The sequence below is a fragment of the Hipposideros armiger genome, unplaced genomic scaffold, assembly GCF_001890085.2.
Source record: "Hipposideros armiger isolate ML-2016 unplaced genomic scaffold, ASM189008v1 scaffold_12, whole genome shotgun sequence".
In the NCBI taxonomy this organism is placed as follows: Eukaryota; Metazoa; Chordata; class Mammalia; order Chiroptera; family Hipposideridae; genus Hipposideros; species Hipposideros armiger.
This window is the reverse complement of record NW_017731362.1, coordinates 5,950,987-5,975,390: the sequence shown is the minus strand read 5'-3', so window position 1 is coordinate 5,975,390 and position 24,404 is coordinate 5,950,987. Positions and strand designations below refer to the sequence as shown.

The 24,404-nt window shown below is 34.3% G+C and overlaps 1 protein-coding gene across 1 annotated transcript in view; it reads right to left on the bottom strand.

Moving 5' to 3' along the window:
• UNC13C (unc-13 homolog C) overlaps nt 1–24,404 on the bottom strand; it is a 565,880-nt gene that overhangs the window by 419,485 nt on the left and 121,991 nt on the right. Inside the window, exons 3-4 of the mRNA XM_019664136.1 lie at nt 1,460–1,482; nt 811–875 (exon numbers count right to left, since the gene is read on the bottom strand). Coding sequence (XP_019519681.1) covers nt 811–875; nt 1,460–1,482 — 88 coding nt within the window. The remainder of the gene's footprint in view (nt 1–810; nt 876–1,459; nt 1,483–24,404) is intronic.

Here is a 24,404-nt window from a genome sequence, read left to right as displayed (position 1 = left end):
TAAAATGGAAGTCAAAATAGTACTTACCTCATAGGGCCATTGTAAGGATCAAATTAGTTGTTATACACAAAACAGTTGTATCAGTACCTGCTACAGAGCCAGCACTAAATCAGTGCTTATTTATTTACATATAGAATAGCCTAAGTGATGTTAAATGCACACAGGTACACAATACAAAGCTACTATTTTATATTAACATAGATACATATGCAAGCACGCAGAAAAAGGCCTATGAACATACAGATCAAAATGATACTAATGTGCAACTATGGGCATTAAAGATGATCGTTTGCTTTTCGTTTGAGTATTTTACAGACAGCATATCAATCATACATTATTTCTGTGATTAAATTTTAAAAACTTTTACCCATCTATTAATTTTAACCATAAAATAGTGGATATTACATTCATTAGCTAATTGACATAGAAAAATGTTCACGCACATATTGTTAAATGCAAACAAGCAGATCAAAAGATAATAAGTATTAACTGTATTGATAGGAGCTCATTTATATAAAATTATGTGTTTGTATTTGTGTGTGGAATGACAATGTCAGTGGCTAACCTGGTTAGGTGATTTCTACTTCTTTAAATATAGATACATGTACATATTACTCTACATAGATACATCGATCCATTATTTTTTAAGAAACACTGTAAGAGCTACTTTACTGTGAAAAAAGGAAAGTGACAGTGAGGCTAGCTAATTATAGCATCATGCAACATCTTTCATTGAAAATGCATACGTCCAGAGCACAGCCAAATACCACTGATGAAGGAATGAATTAGAAACTTTATGAATGCACTTACCCACCAAACGCCTGGAGTGCAGAGAATTTGGAAGCATCCAAATCATGGCCACTTACTATTCGAGCCTTAAATAAAAAACGAGAAAAAACAAAAGAAAACAAACAGACTTTTAGCACACTGTAGCTGTGTATGGGGGGACTTGGGACATGGGTCAACTGCACTAGACACATAACACCTAGTATGACAGATGCTAAGCAGGGTCAGCTCCAAGTCAAAGCTATTGTGTTTTGTGGGTGGAGGTTTTGAAATTAGCTGTTAGCATTTAAACAAAAGCACTGGCAGAGTCCAGGAAAATATATCATATTCAAAATACTATTTGCCCTTAAAACTGGATATGTGCAGCGAAGATCATGGATCAGTCATGGAGATCATGATTAGCCAGACATAGGAACAGATGCTGAGTTTGACCGCAGCAGACCCCTAGGTTGGCAAGTGTAAGCTAAAGTAAGCGCAGCTGGCAAGGGGTAACCTCTTCATAAATGCAACATATTGGGGGCACAGTTAAAGGACAACCAAAGAATGGAAAGCTGGGATAACATGCACATTTCACAACTAAAACAGAGGAACCGAAACAGGTCTAATATGTCACAAACAAACATGTACAAAAGACAAGATCCCTCAGGAGGGAAGAAAAAGTATGATTTAAAACCTTTTCATCCACAGAACTGCTATCTGAAAGAGAATCAGGAAAAGAAGGGATAATGTTAGATGGAGTACTTTTCAAGAAATCATTCAAACATATACATGAACAAAGCGTTACTATGTTACATTATTTAAAATCATAAATGAACAGAATTTCAAGGCTGAGCTCCAAGGAAAGAGAGTTAGTTGGTCATAATTTAAAGAGCTGAAAAATGTGCCAGAATGCTTGAAAAGTATCAAAGGGTGATTACAGGATTTATGAAAGACAATGTGTCATACGAAGAACAGAACACAGTTAAATAATCAGAAGTCCTAGGCTCCAGCTGAGGCTCTGCCACACAGTAAGCACACTGGGCAAACTACCCAGTTCTCTAGCGTCTAGACCTAACTCTGCAATAAGATCATGAATACTTTGCCTATTTGCATCCAAACATGGAGAGGGTCAATTTAGATCAGCATATGTAAAAGTAAACCTCAGATGACTATAGAAAAATGTCTTATTAAGGGATTATTTATTTATGGCCTCTCATATCGTAAATCGTAAGAGGTACAAGACTAATACAATCCATTTCGCAAATAAGAAAATTGATGCCTGAAGGGGTTAAGCGACTTGATTAGGATAAAAAAGCTAGTATATGGTAGAAGTGGGACACACACCCAGGGCTCCTGATACCCCATATGCTGCCCTTTAGGTCCACCATTTCATGAGTTGATCAAAACAGAGAGAGGTGGCTGGTGTACAGTTCTCTAGTACAATTTAGGATAAATCACAGGGCCAACATTTCTCAGTCTAAATTGCTCATGGGCCCAAGTAGATTAACAATAGACTAACTTTTTTTTTTAATTCAAGTCTAAGGGTCATCATGGCATGGTCCAAGTCTACCTTACATAGTAATATTGCTCTTAAACTTATTAATTCAGCTTTGCTTATTAGCATCTAGCTGAAGGGACTTTATGAATACAAGTTGGCAGACAGCTAGAGCTGTAGTGACCTGAGTCTAAACCCCTCATTTTTACAGGTGATCTCCAGAGAGATAAAGATTTGTCCTAGGTCATGTAGCTGAATGACGACCTTTACTGATAAAAATCTGAAATGTATTTGTTTTCTTGAATCATTAATTATAAATTAATGATAACTAAATAATTTTGTGCAATATTTAAGAGATTTTGCAACATCTCAAGGTTATATCTTTGAATATAAAACAAGGTATAATATAATATATAGAAGACCAATCTTATTTATGGCTATCAATATTTTAAAATTCTGAATAAAATACAGAAAATAAAATTCAGCTTTACATCAGAAGAATATATTATATCTGTAAACATTTTATCACAAGCATGATTTAAAATCATGGAATAAATAAATTTAATATGATATATCAACTGGTCAGACAATATGTATCTGCATTTCATTAGGTCCCAAAAAGTCATTTGATAAAATTTAAAAACCTAATTTTTTAAAAATGGGAAAACTCATTTCAATTCTAAAGTTTAATATGTCAAAATTTTTTTTTACTTTTAGAGCCATCAACTTAAGGGTGAAATATTAGGGCATCCCTATTATTAAAAGCAAAATAAAAATGTCCACTACCATAAACTTAACTTCTGGAAATTCTGACAATATATTAAAACATGAAATAGAAAAAAATATGTGTTAGAAGGCAGGATAAAAAGTCATTATTATTTTCAGGAATTATAATTTTAAACGCAGAAAACAAAAAATCATTTGGAAAAGTATTAAAGTTAACAAAATAGTTATCAAAGTGAATATATATAATCAACACATAAACAAAATAGCAATTGTAAGTTATTTTCCACATATTAGCAGTAACCAGCTTGGAAAACAATGACATGAGATCTGATTTCAAATATTCAATACCTGGCATTGTCTCCCATTGATAACTGGCTTCTATATTAACCATCCCACTGAATAAAGGTAATTCTAACAAAGCCATCAATTATTTTTCAGCTAAATTTGATCATACATTTCAATTTTTTCATTCACTGATTCATTCAATGTTTTGATCATTCATTAATTGAATACATATTTCTATTAATTATCAACAAACCCTTTTTGTTCGCTTCCACTCCTTTCTTGTCCACCTGCTATATTTCCCTCTTTGAAACCTATCTAAAATACAGATGTGATCGCATCTTTTCCCTTTTTATCACCCACCACTGCCCATACAAGAGAAAATGAAATCCTATCTACTGCAGTATCATAGCTCATCAATCCTCATTCACATCCTACGCTTTGGCCACAATTAAGTTCTTACTCTTTCATCTTTATGCCAAGTTCTTCGATACCTGTATGCCTTTGAATTTTTCAGTGTCCTTCCCCTAAACAAGTGCTCCCATTATTCATCTAGCCTGTCAGCTTCCAAAACTCAGTTGAAGTATAGCCCATCTTTCTGGAAACTTTTCACTGCTGGGGCTTGTGGCCTTTGTACATGAACACTGCACACTGTGTATTCCTCCTGTCTCATCCTTTGCCAGTTTCCTTATCTGCAATCCTCTTAGATACAAGCTCCTTGATAATTTTTTAACCTTCTTTTCTTAACTTCTACCACATTTATGAAATATAGTACATGGCCAATAAATATTTGCTGAACACTGAACAACTTTAAGCTACACCACTTTATGGAAGTACATAAAAATATGAATAAAAGAAACATTTCATCTTCCTATATTGGGAGGATAAAATCTTTTCTAACAGATTTGTAGATTTAACAGTTAAAATCCTAATGGCAACTTGTAATTTTAAATTACCCTAATTTCAAGTGTAACTGAGTTAATAAGCGAAAACATCTAAGACTTTTTAATATTAAAATTATGAGAGAGTCTATACAAAGATTAAAAATCTATAAAAGCTAAAATATTATGGTCCTGGCAAAATAATAGATTAATACTCAGATATCAGTGAAACATAAAATATAGCTAAGTAATAATCCCTTATACTTAAGAATTCAATAAGAAAGGATACATTCTTATTAAAGACAGAGAGAAGTAGTAGTCAAGTGATGTTTAGACCATAGGCTAAGTATCTGTAATATTCACTTGTATTCTCAGTTCACACATATCCCATGAAGTTCCAGATGTATTAAATAATTAAATATAAAAAAAAAAGAAAAGCAAGTAAAAGTAGAAAAGAATATCAATCCCATGGAATGAGGATAAATTATTAAACTTAGTGGTAAAAGAAGAAACCACAAAGAAAAGTTTAATTTGTTGTCCATTTAGTACTTTTGTATATAAAATCAATTAAAAAGAAAATATATTTCCTGAAAACATATCATTTATTATGTTCATTATACACAAAGAACTTACATGTCTATAAAAACTGACCCTAACGCCCCAATAAGTAAATGCTCAAGAATGTGATTAGATAATTCACAAATTAGAAGGCAACAATGGTAAATAAGCATGAAAAATGATCCAATTTATTAAATAAAATTAGCAAAGATTATAATATTTTGATATTAAATATAATTCCCAAGGCTGTTGATGATGTCATGAATCAGACACTGATGTATGGTTGATGACAGTGAAAATTATAATAATTTTAGAAACTTTTAGTGATATCTAACAATAGACTTTGTTTTGAGGACAAAATTCCTTTTTTTTTTAATTTCTAGGAATTCTAAGGAAACTATTTTTGTTATGGATTGAATTGTGCCCCCAAATTCATATGTGGAGAGCTTAACAACCCCCAGTACCTCAGTATGTAGCCTTCTTTGGAAATAGAGTTGTTGCAGATATAGTTAGATAAGATGAAGTCATAGTGGAGTAGGCTTGTCCTCAATCTAATATGACCACTGTCCTTATAAAAAGGAGACATGCACAGAAAAGGAAAACGTCATGCTAAAATTGGATTCAGGCTACCACAAGACAAGGAACTACCTCCTAGAAGCTAGGAGAGAGGCCTGGACAGGTCCTTCCACAACATTTTCAGAGGTAGTATTGTCCTGTCGACACACCTTGATCTCAGATTTCTGGCCTCCAGAACTGTGAGACAATAAATTCCTGTTGTTCTAGGTCACTAAGTTTGTGGTACTTTATTATAATCAGCCCTAGCAAACTAATATAATTGTAAATACTGAAAATAAATCCATGTGTAAAGATCTGTATTATTATTTACAATAAAAAATTGGAAAAAGATATACATGATCAAGTATAGAAGTACATAATATAGTACAAGTATAGAAGAACATAAGTTGAAAATTATGTTCTATGACCTTGATGCAATTATTAAACTAAATGGATTTAAAATATAAAATGTAAAAAATGTTTATGCTATATATATACATATATATATGCACACACACACACAGTTTGTGTGTGTGTGTATATATGTGTGTACACATACACACACATATATATACACACATACACACACACACATTATTCATGTTACATATATATGTAACCAATACACACATGCTTTCTCTCATGATGGCTTTGTTTCCTGATGAATGGCCTTTTATTCTACACACAGTTGTTTTGCTTCGTCAAATTCTGGTTAAACCTCTGTAATTACATGCTGAATACTTCCTATAATGCTGCTTCCAATGCTCCTTTTCTGAGATGTCATACCATCTCACAACAAGGTCATTTTGCAGTTCAGTGACTTAATTTTGTTAATATAGGACCATGGTACATCTATCTACTTTGTAGTGAAACATCCTCTATAAATGGGTTAAAGTGAACTTCTTTGATGGTATATTTTTAATGTATCAACTGGTAATTAATTTTTTAAAAAAAATTTAGAAAATATTTATTAGGTCAACAACACTATTCAACAATGCTTCATGGGAACCTAAAAAACTAAAACTCTAAGCTTAGAGAAATACACATAACATACGTGTGTCTCCTGAGTATTAAATCCATCAGAGATTCTTATGTAAGAATCCCTGAGAAAAAAATTGTGATTTAAAACATGTAACATCCTTAGCTCTCAGTTTTCCTTCATGTGAGTATATAAGTAAAATAGGTTTGACCAACATATATCTAAAGCTCCTTGCTCTAAATTCTATGGTTTTGTTTTGTATTTTTAATGAATTTCAGTATAACAAGAGCTAGTTACTCACTAGTTATCACCAAAAATAAATACTTAAAGGTAACACATAATGCCTAAATTTGAGATATTTGATTTCGCAATTTTTTAAGATAAAAGTAAAAATTGTGCTTATTTTGATTTTTACCCTTATTATAACACACTTTATGAAGAAAATTTTAATGGAAGTGATCTCTAAGTTTGTAAAAAATATTGATTTTTAAAAAAATCAATTGTAAAAAAATAGCTTAGCAATTTTCTTAAACTTCTTTGCTTTAAAGTCCTTCAATGATAATATAAATCTCCCTCTGGTGAGAACACTGCTCACTGTCTGCTTTGGAGATAGTTTGGCTTCTTTACCACTATGTCAAAACATATATAACTTTTAGAGCATGTATTGATTGTATGCCTGAAAGTCATGCTAGTTATGGGAGCTGTTCAGACAAAAGACTGCAAGGCAATCAGAGGATTGTTTAGTTGCCATTAACCTTAGAATACCTACTATGTGCTAGATATTCTGCAAAGCACTTTATATGTTCTTTTATTGAATCCTCTCAACTGTCTTGAGAGGTATCAATATTTGTTAGCTATTAGCAGGCAGAGAAAGCACTTTGACATGACTCATGGTTCAGTTGTAATTCTGAATGCAATGGGGTAGACGCTGACTGAGAGATTAATGCTAATGCAACTCATTTCTCATGTACTTTCTTGTTAATTTATGGGCTGTGGGGGTAACCTAAAAAATTGACTCACAATGACAACACAATATGAATTTATGAAAGATATGAACAAAGTGATAGTGGAGCACAGAGAAAAGATCTCCTAACTCTGCAGTCAGAGAGGATATTGGTTTTGAAAAGAATTCATGGGGAAGGTGATTTATGAATGGATGTTTGTCAGATGAATGAAAGCATTGTTAGCAGAGGAAAAGAATTTGTAAAGGCATTGAAGCTTGAAAGAGTATACAGTATTAGGAACTGAAACATGGGCGTGTGATAATAAAGAATTTTTAAAAATGAAAGGTAGTTGAATAGAGTTCATAGCATGAAAGTCTTTATAGAATCTATTAAGAAATTTATATATTATTATATATTATAATTTATATTATACCTTTAATTGCCACATGCATGGCTTTGGCAGGTTGGCTGGTGCCAAAGCAGTTATGTGAATCACCAAGGTTATCCTGGCAGGCTGGTTAGAGCTGGGGCAAGCATGGGCCAGGGTTTCCTGGGGCACATGGCTGGGGGGCAGGGGTAGGGTTGCCCTGGTGGGGCCAGCTGGCCAGGTCTAGAGAGGGTGTGGGGTGGAGTGGCCTGGAACATGTGACTCCTGTGGCACCCTGGCAATCCAGCTGGCTAGGGTTAGAGGGAGCATTAGTGAATGGGGCCCAGGGCATATTGTGGCAGCCTTGCATTTCGGCTAGAGCTCTTGGAGTGAGCTCCACCCGTCCTAACTAGGAGTAGGGGCACATAAACAATGGTGCTCACTGGCACCTACGATCCAGGCGAGTTCCTGCAAATTCTGCGAATTCCCACAGTTCCCCACCTGTTTGGCAAGGGCCTTGGCGTTATTAAATGAATTTTTCCCCCAGGTGTAGTCTAGATGCCCTTTAAACCCCTGTTCTGTTGCTGTGCCCCAGGGTACCCCAGACCGTACTCAGTGAGACTGTACCCTACCTACTGCAAATTGTTCCCTCAGGGTAGGGTTCCCGTGATCACCACTTTTCTGTCTCTCCTAATCATCTCTATGTGCTCTTTCTCTCTCATTTGTTGTGCAAAAACAAGTCTCAAATTCAAGATTAAAATCATTTTTAAGCATCTTTCTGGTCACAAACTAGAAACTAGAACTCAGTTACGCAAAGAAAACTGGAAAAAGCACAAACACATGAGGCTAAACAAGATGTCACTAAACAACCAATGTGTAAGTGAGGAAATCAGAAAGTACATTGAGGCAAATGAAAATGTAAACACAACTTTCCAAAACCTACAGGATGCAACAAAAGTAATTCTTGGGGAAGTTCATAGCGATAAGAAACAAGAAAAATCCCAAGAAAACGATCCAGTTTTACACCTAAGGTACTAGAAAAATAAGAATAAATAAAACCCAAACTAAGTAAAAGGAATGAAATAATAAAGATAAGAATGGAAATAAAAATAAGACCAAAAAAAAACACAAGAAAATATCAATGATGTACCTGATAAGGGATTAATATCCAAAATATCTGAGGAAATCATAGAACACAACATTAAAAACAGTTTGATTAAAAAAAATGGGAAGACCTGAGCAAACATTTCTTCAAAGATAAAGATGGCTAACTGATATATGAAAAAATGTTCAACATCACTGATCATCAGGGAAATGCAAATCAAAACCACAATGAAGTAGCATCTCACATCTGTTAGAATGCTATTATGAAAAAGATAAAGAAAGGGGCCGGCCGAGTGGCTCAGTTGGTTAAGAGCTCGCTTAAGAGTGTGAGCTCTGAGCAACTGCGGTTTGATGCCCGGCCTGAGCTGAGCTACCACTGAGCTGCCAACAGGTAGCAGGATGGCTCAGCTAACAGAAAAAAAAAAAAAGACAAAGAACAAGTGTTGTCGAGGATGTGGAGAAAAGGGGAGACTTGTGCACTGTTAGTGGTATTATAAAGTGGTGCAACCGCTATGGAAAACAGTATGGAGGTTCCTCAAATTACTCATATACATATATATACACATGTACACTTCATTTTCCACTCATCTATTGATGGACACCTAGGTGGCTTCCATATCTTAGCTATTGTAGATAATGCTGCAATAAACATCAGAGTGTATATCTCTTTCCAAATTTGTGTATTTGTTTTCTTTGGATAAATACCCAAAAATGAAATTTCTGGGTTGTCCAGTAGTTCTCATTTTAGGAGGTCTGACAATTAAGTTTGCAAACTTGTTGCAACGATGTTGCTAACCGTTTTTGATATCAGAGGGATTATTCATTATGAATTTGTACCAACTTGACAAACCGTAAACTAAGTTTACTATTTAGAAGTGCTGAAAAGGCTGTGAGAAAAAGTTAGATGACCTGAACTTTTCGCCAACAGTTCATGGCTCTTGCAACACAACAATGCACCAGCTCACACAGCACTGTCTATAAGGGAGTTTTTAGCCAGTAAACAAACTGTATTGGAACACCCTCTTTACTCACCTTATCTGGCCCCCAGTGACCTCTTTCTTTACCCAAAGATAAAGGAAATACTGAAAGGAAGACATTTTAATGACATTCAGGACATCAAGGATAATACAACGATAGCTCTGAAGGCCATTCCAGAAAAAAGAGTTCCAAAATTGCTTTGAAGGGTAGATAGGCGCTGGCATCAGTGCATAGCTTCCCAATGGGAATAGTTTGAAGGTGACCATAGTGGTATCAGCAATGAGGTATGTAGCACTTTTTCTAGGATGAGTTCGCAAACTTAATTGTCCGACCTCATTTAGGAGAAAACAATGTGAATGAAAATCTACATATTACTGGAAACCATAAAGGCTAGAAGGAAGTGGCAAAACACTTTCAAGTGCGGAAAGAAGAGATCATTAATCCCGGATCCACATCCAATACAAATATATCCTCAGGAATGAAGAGGAAATCAAGATACTGTCAGATGAAGGAAAACTATGAGACTTCATAACCAGCTGATGTACTCTAAATAAATGGCTAATGAAAACTTTCTAAACAGAAAGAAAATGACGAAAAAAAAAATGAATCTTCAAAATCCAGCAAGAAGAGAGAACATGTTAAAAACAAAACTATGGGTGAATACAATATACTTTCTTTCTACTTTTGAGGTGTCTATACTATGCTTGATGGTTGAAAAAACACTGTATTTAATGTGGTTCTCAATGTAGATAGAGGAAATGTTTAAGGCAATTTTACTTTAAATGTGAGAGAGTAAAGCCACAGAGGGAGATAAGATTTCTGCACTTCACTTTAATTGGTAAAATGTATATAGCAGCAGACTTTGATAAATTATATATACAGTAGTAGGCAGAATAATGCCCCCTCAAAAAAGTGACTATTTTATAATCCTTTGAACCTGAATATTTTATATAACATGGAAAAGGGTAATTAAAGGTTGCAGACGAAATTAGGTTGCTAATCAGCTGACCTTAATATAGCAATATTATCCAGGGTTATCTGGTGAGTCCAATGTAATCACAAGGGACCTTAAAAGGGACGAGGGAGGTAGAAGAGTGAGGTCCAAGTGAGGCAATGTGAAAAAGTTCCACACATTGTTGCTGTTTTTGATGGAAGAAGATGCTCATGAGCCCAGAAACAAGAGTAGCACCTAGAACCTGGAAAAGACATGAAAACAGATTCTTCCCCAAGCCTCCAGAAGGAAATACATCTGTGCTAATACCTTCACTTTAGCCCAATAAAACTAGTATCAGACTTTTCATCTTCAAAATTCTAAGATAAAAATGTGTTGTTTTAGTTTGTGGTAATTTTTTAAGGCAGCAATCAAAAACTTATACATAATGCAATACCTGGAGAAGTCACTTAAAAAGCTATATTCAAAGATACACACAAAAACTAAAAAAAGTTCAACTAATCTATAGCAATGCATGAAAAAAAAAAGAAAACCAGAGAGAACAGAAGACAAAAAACAAAATAACAGGTTTAAGCCCTAACGTATCAATAAGTACATTAAATATAATGATCTAAATACAGTAAACAAACTACACATCTTAAAAGAGTGGATTATAAATCATGACTCAACTATGTGCTGTCTACAAGTAACTCAATTCAAATATAATGACATAAGTAGGTTGAAAGTGAACAGTTGGAGTAAGATATACCACACAAATATTAATCAAAAGAAAACAGTAGCAGTTATGTTAATATTAGATAAAGTAGACTTCAGAACAAAGAAAACTAACAAAGACAGTGAGGCACATTGTATAATGACATGAGTCAATCCATCAAAAAGACATAGCGATCCAAAATGAGTGTACACCAAATACAGTGCTGCATATGTGAAGCAAAACTGATATAACTTAAAGAAATAGTAGGCTAATCCACAATTAGTGTCAGAGACTTAAACCCCCACCATACACTGATAAAAGTAATCGAGGAGAATATTAATACATGCAGAGATATATCATGTTTTTGGATTAGAAGTCTTAAAATAGCAAGATGTCAATTCTCTCAAAACTATAATATATAAATATTTTATATATTATTTATATATGTACATTTAACTCAATTCTTATCAAAATCCCAGCAAAAACTTTTTATAGCCACAGACAAGATATCTCTAAAAGCTATATGGAAGGCAAAGGAACTAAAACAGCTAAAACAATTCTGACAAAGAAGAATGGAGGAATTATTCTACCCTATTTCAAGACTTATTTTATAATTACAGTAACCAAGGCTGTGTGGTTTCATTGGACAAAATGACACATTGATCAATGGAACAGGATAGAGAACCCAAAAATAGAACCAAACATTTGTGATCAACTGATTTTTTGACAAAGGTACAAAAGCAATTTAATGGAGAATAGACTCTTCAACAACTGATGCTTGAGTGATTAGATATTTATAAGCAAAAACCACTATCCACAACCTAAACCTCACATCTGATGCAAAAATTATCTTTAAATGAATCATCAATTTAAATGTAAAACATAAAATTATAAAAATCTTAATTAACAGAAGAAAAATCTTTAAGACATAGGGCTCAGTGAAGAGCTCTTAATCATGACACAAAAAAGAAAAAAACAATAATTTGGTCTTCATCAAAATTAAAAACTGCTCTTGGAAAAACCCTCTTAAGAGGATGTAAAAACTAGCTATGAACTGGAATAAAATATTTGCAAACCAAATATCCAACAAAGGTTTAGTACCTGCAATGTATAAAGAGCTCTCAATACTTGCAGTAAACACACACATGACTAGGAAATGGGCAAAAGATGTAAAGAGATATCTCATGAAAGAGGATATATGGATGACAAACAAGCACATGAAAACGTGATCACTATCACTAGATATTCAGGAAGCACAAATTAAGCCATGATGAAATGTCTCTACACATCTATTAGACTAGACCAAAAAAAAAAAAAAGGGACAATACCAAGTGCTAGAGAGAATGCAGTGAAACGGTCTCTCACACATTATCTGTGGTAATGTGAAATACTGGGTTGTCAGAAAAGTCATGATGGATTTTTGCAACGAAAAACATACAAAAAATATGTCACGGCTTTTCTGACAACCCGATAATATAGTAATTCTTGAAAATAGTTTGGCACTTCTTACAAAACTTATTGTAAACTTAGAATACATCCAGCAACTGCACTCCTGGTCATTTATCCTAGGGAAATGAAATGTGTATACACAACGACTTAAAAATTATTATCCATAACAGCTTTATTTTAAAAATGAAAAGCTGAAAAGAAACAAATGTTGCTCAGGTGACTAGTTAAACTGTGATACATCCTTATCATGAAATACTACTCAGCAATAAAAATAAACTATTGATAAATCTCAAGGGCATTATGTTTAGTGGAAAAGCCAATATCCAAAGGTCAGATATTATATAATTCCATTTATATAACATTCTTGAAATTACAAAATTATAAAGATAGAAAACTGATTAGTGGTTTCCAGGGGTTATGAATGATTAATGAAGAGTGGGGTGGATGAGAATGACTATAAAAGTTATCACAAGGGAGATATTTATTTTATGGAATAGTTCTGTATCTTGAATACAGTGATGGTTATATAATCCACAAGTGATAATATGACAGAAACATACATATGCATTGTAACAATGTTCAATTCCTGATTTTGATGTTATGCTTTATGTAATTATTAGGAGAAACTGAGTAAAGGGTGTATGTGACCTCTATACTATCTTTTCAATATATTGTGAATCTATAAGTTTTTAAAATTAATTAGTTTTTAAAAACCAATGCCAAAACAAAAATGAGCAACTGGATTTAATCAAAATTTTAAAGTGCTACTCTTTGAAAGACACCATAAGAAAATGAAAGGAGAAAGCTACAGGTTGAGAAGAAAAAAATATATATATGTGTGTGTATATATATATATACATATATATATATATGAAAATCATTTACATCATTCATATATACATACATATATTCATATATATGTTTGTATGTACATATATGTATGTAGGTATATACATATATTTATGAATGTTCTGTCTAAAATAGTATACTAAAAATACAAATGATCCAATTTAAAATTGAAAAAAATATTTGAACACACTTCATAAAAAATATAAATGGCCAAAAAGCACATAAAAGGATGCTCAACATCTTTAATCATTGGGAAATAAAATTTAAAACCACAATGATATCATGACATAGACCATAGAATGGCTAAAATTAAGAAGACTGACAATAACAAGGTTAAGCATCTGAAGCAACTCAAATGTGCATACACTGCAGGTAAGAATGTAAAATTGTTTTGGAAAACAGGTTATTTCTTAAAAATTCAAACATACACTTACCATATGACCCAGGTATTCTGCTCCAAGAAAAATGAAAACATATGGCCACACAAAGACTTTTAACACAAAAATTCATAGCAGCTTTAGTAATAATAGCTAAATACTGAAAATAACACAAACACCTGTCAACAGAATTTATAAAACAAATTTTGCTACATCTATAAAACAAGCAATACACTACTGATACACAAAAGCATAGAGATGGATCTGAATAACATTAAAAGAAGCCAGATGTAAAAATATGTATACTGTATTATTCCAATTTATTCCAGTTTAAGACAGAGCAAAACTATTTCATAGTAACTAAAATTAGATCAGCAGTTGCCTAGTACAGTAGGACGGGAACACTGACTGCAACGGGGCATGAGAAAACTTTTTTAATGATGTGCATTTTCTCTATCTTGATTGTGAAGTGGGTTACATGGCTGTATACAAATATATCAAACTACATACTTAAAATGGACATATTTTATATACATAGCTTATTTCTCAATGCAGCTTAATTTAAAAGTCCATCAGCACAATTCAAGATGTTAAAGAGTTGAAGAAGAAAAATTCACCTCATTATATAAACTGTTTTTAATAAAATTAAACATTCATTCATAATTATCAGAGCAAACTAAAGAAAAAAACTAAGCAAAACTATCTTTAAAAACTAAGAATAACGAGCAATTTTCTTACCTTGATAAAATGTATCTATTAAAAACATATAGCACACACAAATGATGGAACTCTAGAGGTCAGGAAGAAGACACACATGCTTGCTATAATTTCTACAATTTAACATAGTGTTTCAAAGCCTAGCTAATGCAAAAAGGCAAGAAAAAAAATGGGCAAAGATTGAAAAGAAAAAAAAAATCATAGTCATTATTTACAGACAAAATTACTAGCTACATAAAGTCTGAAAGAACCTATAGGCAAACTATGAAAACAAATAAGAATGTTCATTAGGATTGCTCTCTATAAGGGCAGCACACAAAACTCAGTAAGTATTATGCCTGTTTTTTAATGAGAACCAATTAGGAAATACATGCCGCCAAATTCCATTCTCAATAGTGTAAGGATATTACGTCCAGAAGAAAAAAAACCTAACAAAACAAGTGTAAGATCTTTACAAAGAAAATTATAAAAAAATTTTTTTGAAAGAGATAAAGACATAAATAGAAAACTGTATCATTTTTTATGGGTCAGAAAACTCCATATTTAAAGACATAGTCTCCTAAAATTAATCCGTAAAAGTAGTGCATTTAGAATACAAGATAATTTTTTTCATATACTTCTACCAATTAAAATTTTTATAAAAAAATAAAGGCCTAAAAGTAGCCCAGACAACACTTTGTAAAGGAAAAAAGAGCACCATTGCCCTAGCAAATATCAAGAGTAATTGAAAACCTAAGATTATTAGGACAGTGTGGTATCATCACAGAACAGATACAAAATATTGAAATAAAACAGAGTCCATAATGCACACACAAACACACACACATACACAGGGACTTATGTAAAAGAAATAGCAGTACAAAACCATGAGGAATTAATGAAGTTGCCACAACTGGCTTCCACAGGGGAAAATAAAAGAAAATTAGATTAATTTCTCAAAACATAGGCATGAATGCATTTTTGGTGCATTAAAACCTAAATGTGCCACAGCTTCTTAATCCAGTGGTCTACCAGTTGTTTCCAAGTCTTGGCTATTGTAAATAGCACTGCAATAAACAGTATTACTTAGCTATAAAGAAGAATGAAATCTTAACCATTTGCAACAATACGGATGGACCTAGAGACTATTATGTTAAGTGAAATAAGTCAGTCGGAGAAAGACAAATACCATATGATGTCACTTATATGTGGAATCTAAAAAACTGAATGAATGAGCAAAGTAAACAGAAATGGTCTCAGAGATATAGAAGAACTGATGGTTGCTAGATAGTAGGGGGTTCGGGATGAGGAAGAAGAGAAAAGGATTAGACAGAATAAATTGGTAATTACAATATTGCCACAGAGATATGAAAGACAGTTTGGGGAATATAATCAATAAGGTTGTAAATATTTTGTAGGGTGTCAGATGGTCACATGTCTTGTTAAGGAGACCACTTCATGGATGGTGTAGAGGCTTGACCACTGCACTGTACACCTGAAACTGACATTGAATAATATTGTATGTCAACTATAATTATATATATATATACACACACACACACACACACACACACACACACACACACACACACATATATAGTCACGGGATGTGGAGTATAGTGTGGGAGTGGAGTCAGTGGAATTGTAATAGATATGTATGATGTCGGGGTGGGGGGAGCGGAGCGATGGATTGGAGGAGGGGGGTTGTCACTTTGTGAGGGGTAAAAAGTATAACTATTGCACTGTTTTGTACACCTGAAATAAAATGAAAAAACAAACAAAAAAACCACCCTAAATGTGAACAAACTTTAAATTTAGAAATATAGTATATATGATACACACACATATATAATGCCATGAGATAAAAAAGTTTTAGATACAGAAAGCATAAATCATAAAGGATATGATAAATGTATCACATCAAAAGTTTTTTAAAAAATGAAGACATTTACAACACATATAACAGATGATTAACTTGGCATCCATAAAAGAACTTGAAGAAAAACAACCCAGTAGAAAAATAGGAAATGCATTCATTTCAACATGCAATTCACTAAGAGGAATTCTCAATTAACAATAAACATGGGAAAAGATGCTTAAATTCTTCAGCTGTGAGAATTGTGCAAATACAGCAGTGCTACATTATTTGACAACCTCTGAAGTGGAAAAAAAAATTAATATCTGATACTGCCATGTTGCTATGGATGGAAAGTTTCATGAAGTGCTCTTGGTAGTAAAATTTATAGGACCACTTTGGAGAATAAAATTGCAATTTCTAGTAAGATTAAATTTTGCTACCTTTTTGCCTGATGATTCTGTTTGTAAGTATTTGACATGAAACCCTTGCACATAGTATGAGATTATATGTCGAGAGATGTTTAACACAACATTATTTGTAATAGCAAAATATATGACCCAGTATAATTGCCTATTCACAAGGAATGGATAAATTTTGATATATTGATATGGTGAAATATGTTAAAATGAATGAATTAGACCAATAGGCATCAATATGAATAATTTTCAAGAACAGAACATTGAGTTAAAAAAGTGGCAGAATTATCTAGTAAGGCATCATTTACATAAAAATTTTGAAATCACAAAGCTCCACTTCTACAGTATTTATGGTAGTGAAATTATGACAACATAGCCTGGAAGAATATTCATGAAATGTTTTATAGTCATTGTCCCTAGGAAAGGGAGGGCATGAAACTAGAGAGCCAAATAATCTTTAAGGAAGAGTGATGTCTCGTTTCATGTCTATTGAACACCAAACACAACACTCCTCTCTGCCTCCCATACTCTCCCCCGAACACCCTTAAGTATTCTCTGGCTTTCCATTTTCCCTTCTAAGAATGGTTCCTTTGATGACAGGGACCTCTCCTGTCAATAACCCATAGGGTATAGCAGAGCAAATAACATGGACACACACATTCCGTAATTACTTGTTGGAATTAAGGTGTCTTGGAAGAAAAGGTTTTTAGAGATCATATTGCCTAGTGGTTTTCCAGTTGTGTTCTGAGAAGTCCTAGGGTTGAGAGAAAGAGGAAGGGGTTTGGCAGGTAGGACTCTGTGCCCACCCACCACCACTGATTCAAGTACAGCAGTTCCGATTTTACCTGCTTTATAATTGGGGTACCGAATAAAGCTTTGTTTACAAAAAACAGTTTCTCTCTTAAAGAGAGAAAGAAAACCACTGGGTTTCAACATTTTTATGTTTTATAAAAAAATAAAAAGTTTGAAGTCATTTTGTAGCAAGGCCACGTGGTTCTTCAACTGATTTGTTGACAGAATTCCCCACACAATGGGAAGCTGTTAAGGAAGCCTGGGCTGGAGCCTTTGGTTCCCAATGTCCATCTTGTCATTATATATAAAACGGAGGATGTTCCTCTAAGTTCAAGTCGGAAGTGAAAGGACAATTATGTTTAATTCACCAACACAGTGAATCTGGTATCAATTCAGGGAGGAAGGAGAGCGTCGAGTTCGCTCCCTCAAATTCTGCACTGTGCATCAGGCTTTGCTCTAACAGTCCAAAGAATGAGTCATCGACCACAATGGGGATCACTTTTAGATTCCTTTAACTGAGGAATAACCCTGTAAATAAGTATTATGCATTAAAGAAAGTGCAGTGGTGTGTGAGCTTTGGGAAAGCAATTGTTTACTCTTGTCTTAAGTTGCAGGAGGGAGAACTAAGTCATCAAGTTTCACTCCCCCCTCTGTTGGCTTGATAATCTCTAATGGAAGTCATTCATGAGGCTAATCAGTTCTCTTCAAGGAAATCACTAAAAAGGGGGATAATTGTATTAGGCACCAAAGCTTGTGAGGAAGAAAATTCACAAAAAACAACTTTGATCTTTACTCCAGGCTCTGCTTAATGGTCTAGAAAACTAATGATCATTCATTTTCACAAAAAGATGTCATATGGCTAGAGCTAGAGCGATCAGATAAAATTTAATTATATTTTTTTCCTAATGAGTAGATGACTCTCTTAATCATTTTGAAGCCAACTACCACAAAATGCATTGTTTTATTCCTGTAATATCTTTACCCCAACTTTTCAAAACACAGAAAGCAATCCCACTTCTCAGCTTATACACTGAAGGCACAGAACTTGATTTTGCTTTCAGATCTCATTTGACCAAACAAATGAAATTATGACAATATTTTTCTCTATTCTTCCTGGTATAGAATCTTTGAAAAGTACTGTTTATCTTTTATGGAATTTCCCAAGGTAGGAATTATCTATTAATATTTCTACTTTAAACAGAAGGAGCTGCAACCATACTTGAAGATAATGTTCAGAACTGCTGTCTTCTTCCCTGCTAGTGTCCAAGGTGGTGTAGCCACCAAGCAGAGTGACTCTCATGTGGAAAGGGCAGTCACAGTCTGTCTGAACAGATTTTGTAGGCAGAGAGGAAATGTATCTCATTATTTTTATCCCAATACTTTATCCAATGATACCCCAAATATACCCATAATATCCCACCTCCACCCCTGCAACTCACAACCCACACGGTTTCATAATGATCCCACCTTTTTATTAGGCAGGGGTTATTCTGAATGAAAATTAAGTGCAAAATTATTTGTATCAGTCAGAAAATAGTTTGTAAAAAGTATGCTTCTGCTGACAGAGAAGTTGCTATTTTTAGGTTTTAGTTTTGTAAAGCATTAGTTGGAGGCTGAGACAGACACAGATGAAAATATTTTTAATCCTAAACAGGAAACATCTGTCAGTACAGATGATAGAGAATGTGGGCGGGGTATCCCCAGGGGTAGGTGAACAGTATAGGAACCCCATTCTAGGTAACGGGACTGAAAGCTTGCATCCATATTCCAGGTTCTGACTCTCACTCCGTATATTAGAATTCCTCCCAGCTGAATGTATCGAAGCAAACCAGCCCAAGATGGAACAGCTACATGGAGTGCTTCCTCCTCTGAGTTTGCTGAGGACTGCCTCTGTCTAAAGAATTGTTTAAATCTGTAGTGACCCCCATAGCAGACTCCTTCACTTGTAATCACTAAATTTACCAATGGAGAGAAATTCAACTGACTATGTATTAATACCTCTATATATTTTAAATCTACTGCCTCTATTTTTTAGACAATAGAAATGAAGAGAAGATGTCAAGATACAGATTAGAAAAGGACAAGCCCCTTCCCTTGATCATCAATAATTCTTACCTAGCTTGCACGTCAATCTATATGAAATGGGGGAGAAAATGAAAGTAACATGGTATAATTTAAGACTTGAAATCAAATCTACTACAATACTATGATTATATCAGATACTTTTTTTCTTGAGCTACACTGTTTGAGATTTTAAATAAAAGCATTATTTAGTAAAATACATGTTTGTTGAAATAACAGAAAAACTTATCATCAAACATTTATCTCCAAAAATTTGCTACAGATCCAAAAAGAAAACAGTCATTCCTACAAAATAATAAAAACCAGATAATTCTTGTATTCTGTTAGACACTTCAAAAATTCTCTAAAGTTTTTGTTTGTTTTTTCCTGTTTTACAGTATGTGGTATCACAGTCACAGAAACCATCTTTCTTTTCTTTGATTATACCAGTTTTCAGTAACTTTTAGCATAAGGCATTAAAACCTCAATCCTCTGAGACTCAACTCAAATCTTCTAATGGAAAGTTTCATTTCAAAGGATGCTTCTGCCCTTTTTATGTAATCCTAGAATGAAAATAGAGATCTTTGGAGACGATCTAATCTGTTCCCATGTTTCCTTAAAAGTGGACAGTCAGACCATTCCAAAGTAATGGGGATAAAGCTGCTAAACATAAAAGCTTGAGAGAAGACTACTTCCTTTCAGTGCTGTATGTCACACTAATTCCCTTTAAACTCACAGCTGAGCTCCCAGTCTGTAGGAAAGCAGCAGTGCCGTTGAAAGCCAATTCTGCTCCTGCTCTCAGCTGGGTTCCAAACTTGGGTTAACAGTGTAGATTTTAAAGCCTGCCTTAATTTACTGCCTCTCCTGCAGACTGAGGACCTTCAGAAATGTGGACCAGGTGGTCATCGTTGTAACAGACTCTACGTTCTAACCCAGTACCTGGTATATCTTGTGTTTATCAAGCAATACATGAAAGTGCTACAAGTGAGTCGAAAACTACATTAAGTTACTGGCTTGGAAATGTTTATATTGATATTTGAATGACTGTTTAAATGTAAGTCTTTTATTGTTATAGAATTTTGTACCTAGGTAGCCCTTCTCTTTAGCCATATTCTATTCAATTATTCATATATTAAAAATTAAAACTTCAGATAATGGATCAGGCAACTAATTGCAACATGAGATTAAGATTTGAAATGAAGAACACAGTAAAAAATATTAGTCATAATTTTCTTTTCATATCAATGAAAATAGAAGTAATAATGCATTTGCTAACTTTCTGATATTATTCTACAAGAAATATACATATATATATATATATATATATATGTATATTTCTTGTAGAATATATATATATAATTTTAACATGGTCAGATGATGCCTACTTCAGACTAACCTGTGAAACAAACTAATTTGGAGAATTTATGTTTTCAAGAATGCAAGTTCACTCAAAAAGCACCTTTCATTACACACCATAGGGGAACACATCTGAGCAAGAGTACTCCTTGAGCCAACATCCCATTGTGAGAAGTTAGTCTGAAAATTCCAAAAACAACAAAGTGCTTTTTCTGTCTTGCCTTACTGCTGACTGCCAGCACCGCACTGGATTCAACTTTCACTACTGTACAACTGCCATTAAACACATGGGCTGATTTAATATTTTAGCCAGTTTAAGCCTGAGTCACATGGTAGGTATCTAAAGTCTTTTCAGGGGAGGGATGGATGAAAAGAATGAGTGGAGAAAGATATTCGGTGGGTAAGATGATATGAAGAGAGAGCATGTGGAACAGAAAATGAAGGATTAACTCTATTAGAACAAAGAAGGAATCACTTTTCTGCTGAAACTAAAAAAGAAAAGAAAAACAAGGATGCGTGTGAAGCTACTTTTATTCTGAGCAAGTCCATCTCAAGTCATTCTATGTAAACTCTCCAATCTGAATCACTTAACAGCAAACTTGAAAATATTTTTTTAAGGTTTAGAGGAGTTTAGGTGGTCACTGGCATATTTCAAGTTCTTGTTTTAATATGTATTCTCTTCAAGAGAACTTGATGATCAGTAATGATTCATTTTTATAAGAATGGAAATCATCCACTCTGTCAAACCTAAACTCTAGGCTTTGGATCCTACTCCATATATATCATCTCCTATTTCTATAAACATAAGTCTCAGAGGTCTTATCATTTCAAATAAGGGCAGATACTTCTGAAATAGAATCATCTTCTGAATGAGTATAGATATCTAAGATTATTGCTACACCAACAAAATAGAATTATTAGAGCTCATTACAACTATAACACTGAGAATGACTCCAGCACACGTTGCAGTCACTGCCTTTTAAACTTCAAGAGCAAAGTATGTACCTACTGACCCTCGCTATGTGGGTGAGCCTCAGTAATCTCAAATTCAGCAAGCTTAAAATAAATAGGATCTATCCCTCTGCCAATCTTCCTCCTGAATTCTGTTTGTTTAAACGATAGTAATGGCTTCCACCCAGTCATGAAATCAAAAGCCTCAAAATCATCCTAAACTTTTTATTACATTCATCCTCATGTCCAACCAGTGACTAAGCCTGGTTGAAACCACTTCCTAAATCCCTCTCACATTCACACTCTTCTATCCAGTCCCGTCACTGCTATAGTTCAGATTTTCACGATTTCTACAACGGTCAGTATAGTTTCCCTGCCTCTGGATTTTTATCACCAGGTAGTAGAAGTATTTTTGTCATTTGAAGCAGAAGGTATTATTTTTCTATTCTTTACTCATCAAAGGGCTTTAAAATGCAACATGGAACTTGCTTTTAAACTTGAATTGGCCAAAAACCTGTATCTCTTCTGCCTTTTGTGACTTTACTAAAGTGATAATAAAAGATTAAAATATACAAAAACCTGTAGAACGAAAGAAGCAACAGGAAAGAGCCTAAAGTGAGTAGTCACCACGAGATGTAACTTATTCATATCACAAGAACTCCTGAGAGAAGCCAGACTGTGAGGCATCAGGTGGCAAGGGATATGGGTTGGCAGAAAGGGGTCGAAAACGAGAGTGATTACATGTATACAGCATGTGAATGCCAAGTCCTGTTTACCCTCAAGCTGTCACTACCTCAAGAAGAAGACCCAAGGTTTATTCTCATGAAAAATTGAATCTAAGAAGCTATGAACCCAGAAATGCCAGGCAAATGGTGGGGATAAGACCATCAAAGTTAAATAAAATCCTATACATGAACTGTTGAACTACCAGAGCCCTTGCTACTCTGCTCCCAGAACCACATAAGCAGACGTATGTCCCTCAGTTAAGGGACTTGAAGCCTTCACCTCTGAAAAAAATAAAGAGCCTCAGAGATAAGATACCCAGAAAGTGACATTTGCAACACTTTCAGACACACACACACACACACACCAGTGAAAATTCAGGCTTGTTACCATAATAACCTACAGTATAACCCACCAGTTATCAACCCCACCCGAATACACAGAGCTTACAGTCATCTTCCCAGCACTTCATTCTTACACATGAACCAATAGGAAAGGGAAATGAAGGAGAAACTGCTAACATGAAAGATGGACACAAACCAGAAGAGGAACACAAATAAACCGGAATCGATACATGCAAAAGTCAGGAAGCACAACTTAAAAAAAATTGTAAATATAATTTCTTTAGAGAGATAAGAAACTATACTGTATAATTAAATAAGAATAAAGTGCTATAAAAAGTAGCTATCAGAGGATAGAAAATATATATACACACACACACACACACAACACACACATAGTATCTGATAGCTGAAATAAAACTACCCAATTAAAGAATTGAAGAATAGAGTTCAGAAAATCTCTCAGAAGTGAAAACAGAAAGAAAAAAAAAAGAGAAATAGAACAGATAAGAAAATTAGAAATCAATTATGGAAGTACAACCTCAAGTTAAAAGAATTCCAGAGAGAAGAACAAAGAAATTTGTGGAAAAATAAACCAATTCAACAGCTTTTTAATAAACAGTTACTATAGACAAAGACATTTCCAAACATAGTGTGTGTGGGTGGTATAGTGGTGAGCACAGCTGCCTTCCAAACATGAATATGCTCCTCCCCCCAAAAAATTAAAAAGTGTCATATAGATCCTTTCTCAGAAAGTTACTGACCTCATTAATAGCAAAAAGTCAACTCCCCAAACAGATAGGATCTAGGCAGTATATGAGGACAATGAAAGGAATTCTGAGAATGGTTGCCAACTGAAGTCCAGCATAGCAATGAAGCAGGGACCCAGAGCAACAAGCCCAGGCCAAAGTCTGAGGCTTGAGGACTCTAAGAACAAAAAAATACTTGCCACAGTATTGTAAAAGCTTTATGTGTTCGGAAGATAATATTGACAGTTGTCTGATAGATAAAATGGCGCATGTAGAAAAAAAAGGAGTTTAATAGAAAATTAAGCAAATGATGGAACAAGGCAATAATTTTAAGGAAAACAAAAGATATTGAGGGCCAGCCAAGTGGTGCGTTGGTTAAGAGCTGGCTTGGGACGCCAGCTCTGAGCAGCAGGGCCTGGTTTGGATCCCACATGAGGACCAGTGACACTGCCCTCTACAGCTAAGATGGTGAACAACAGCTCAACCTGGAGCTGGGCTGCCGTGAG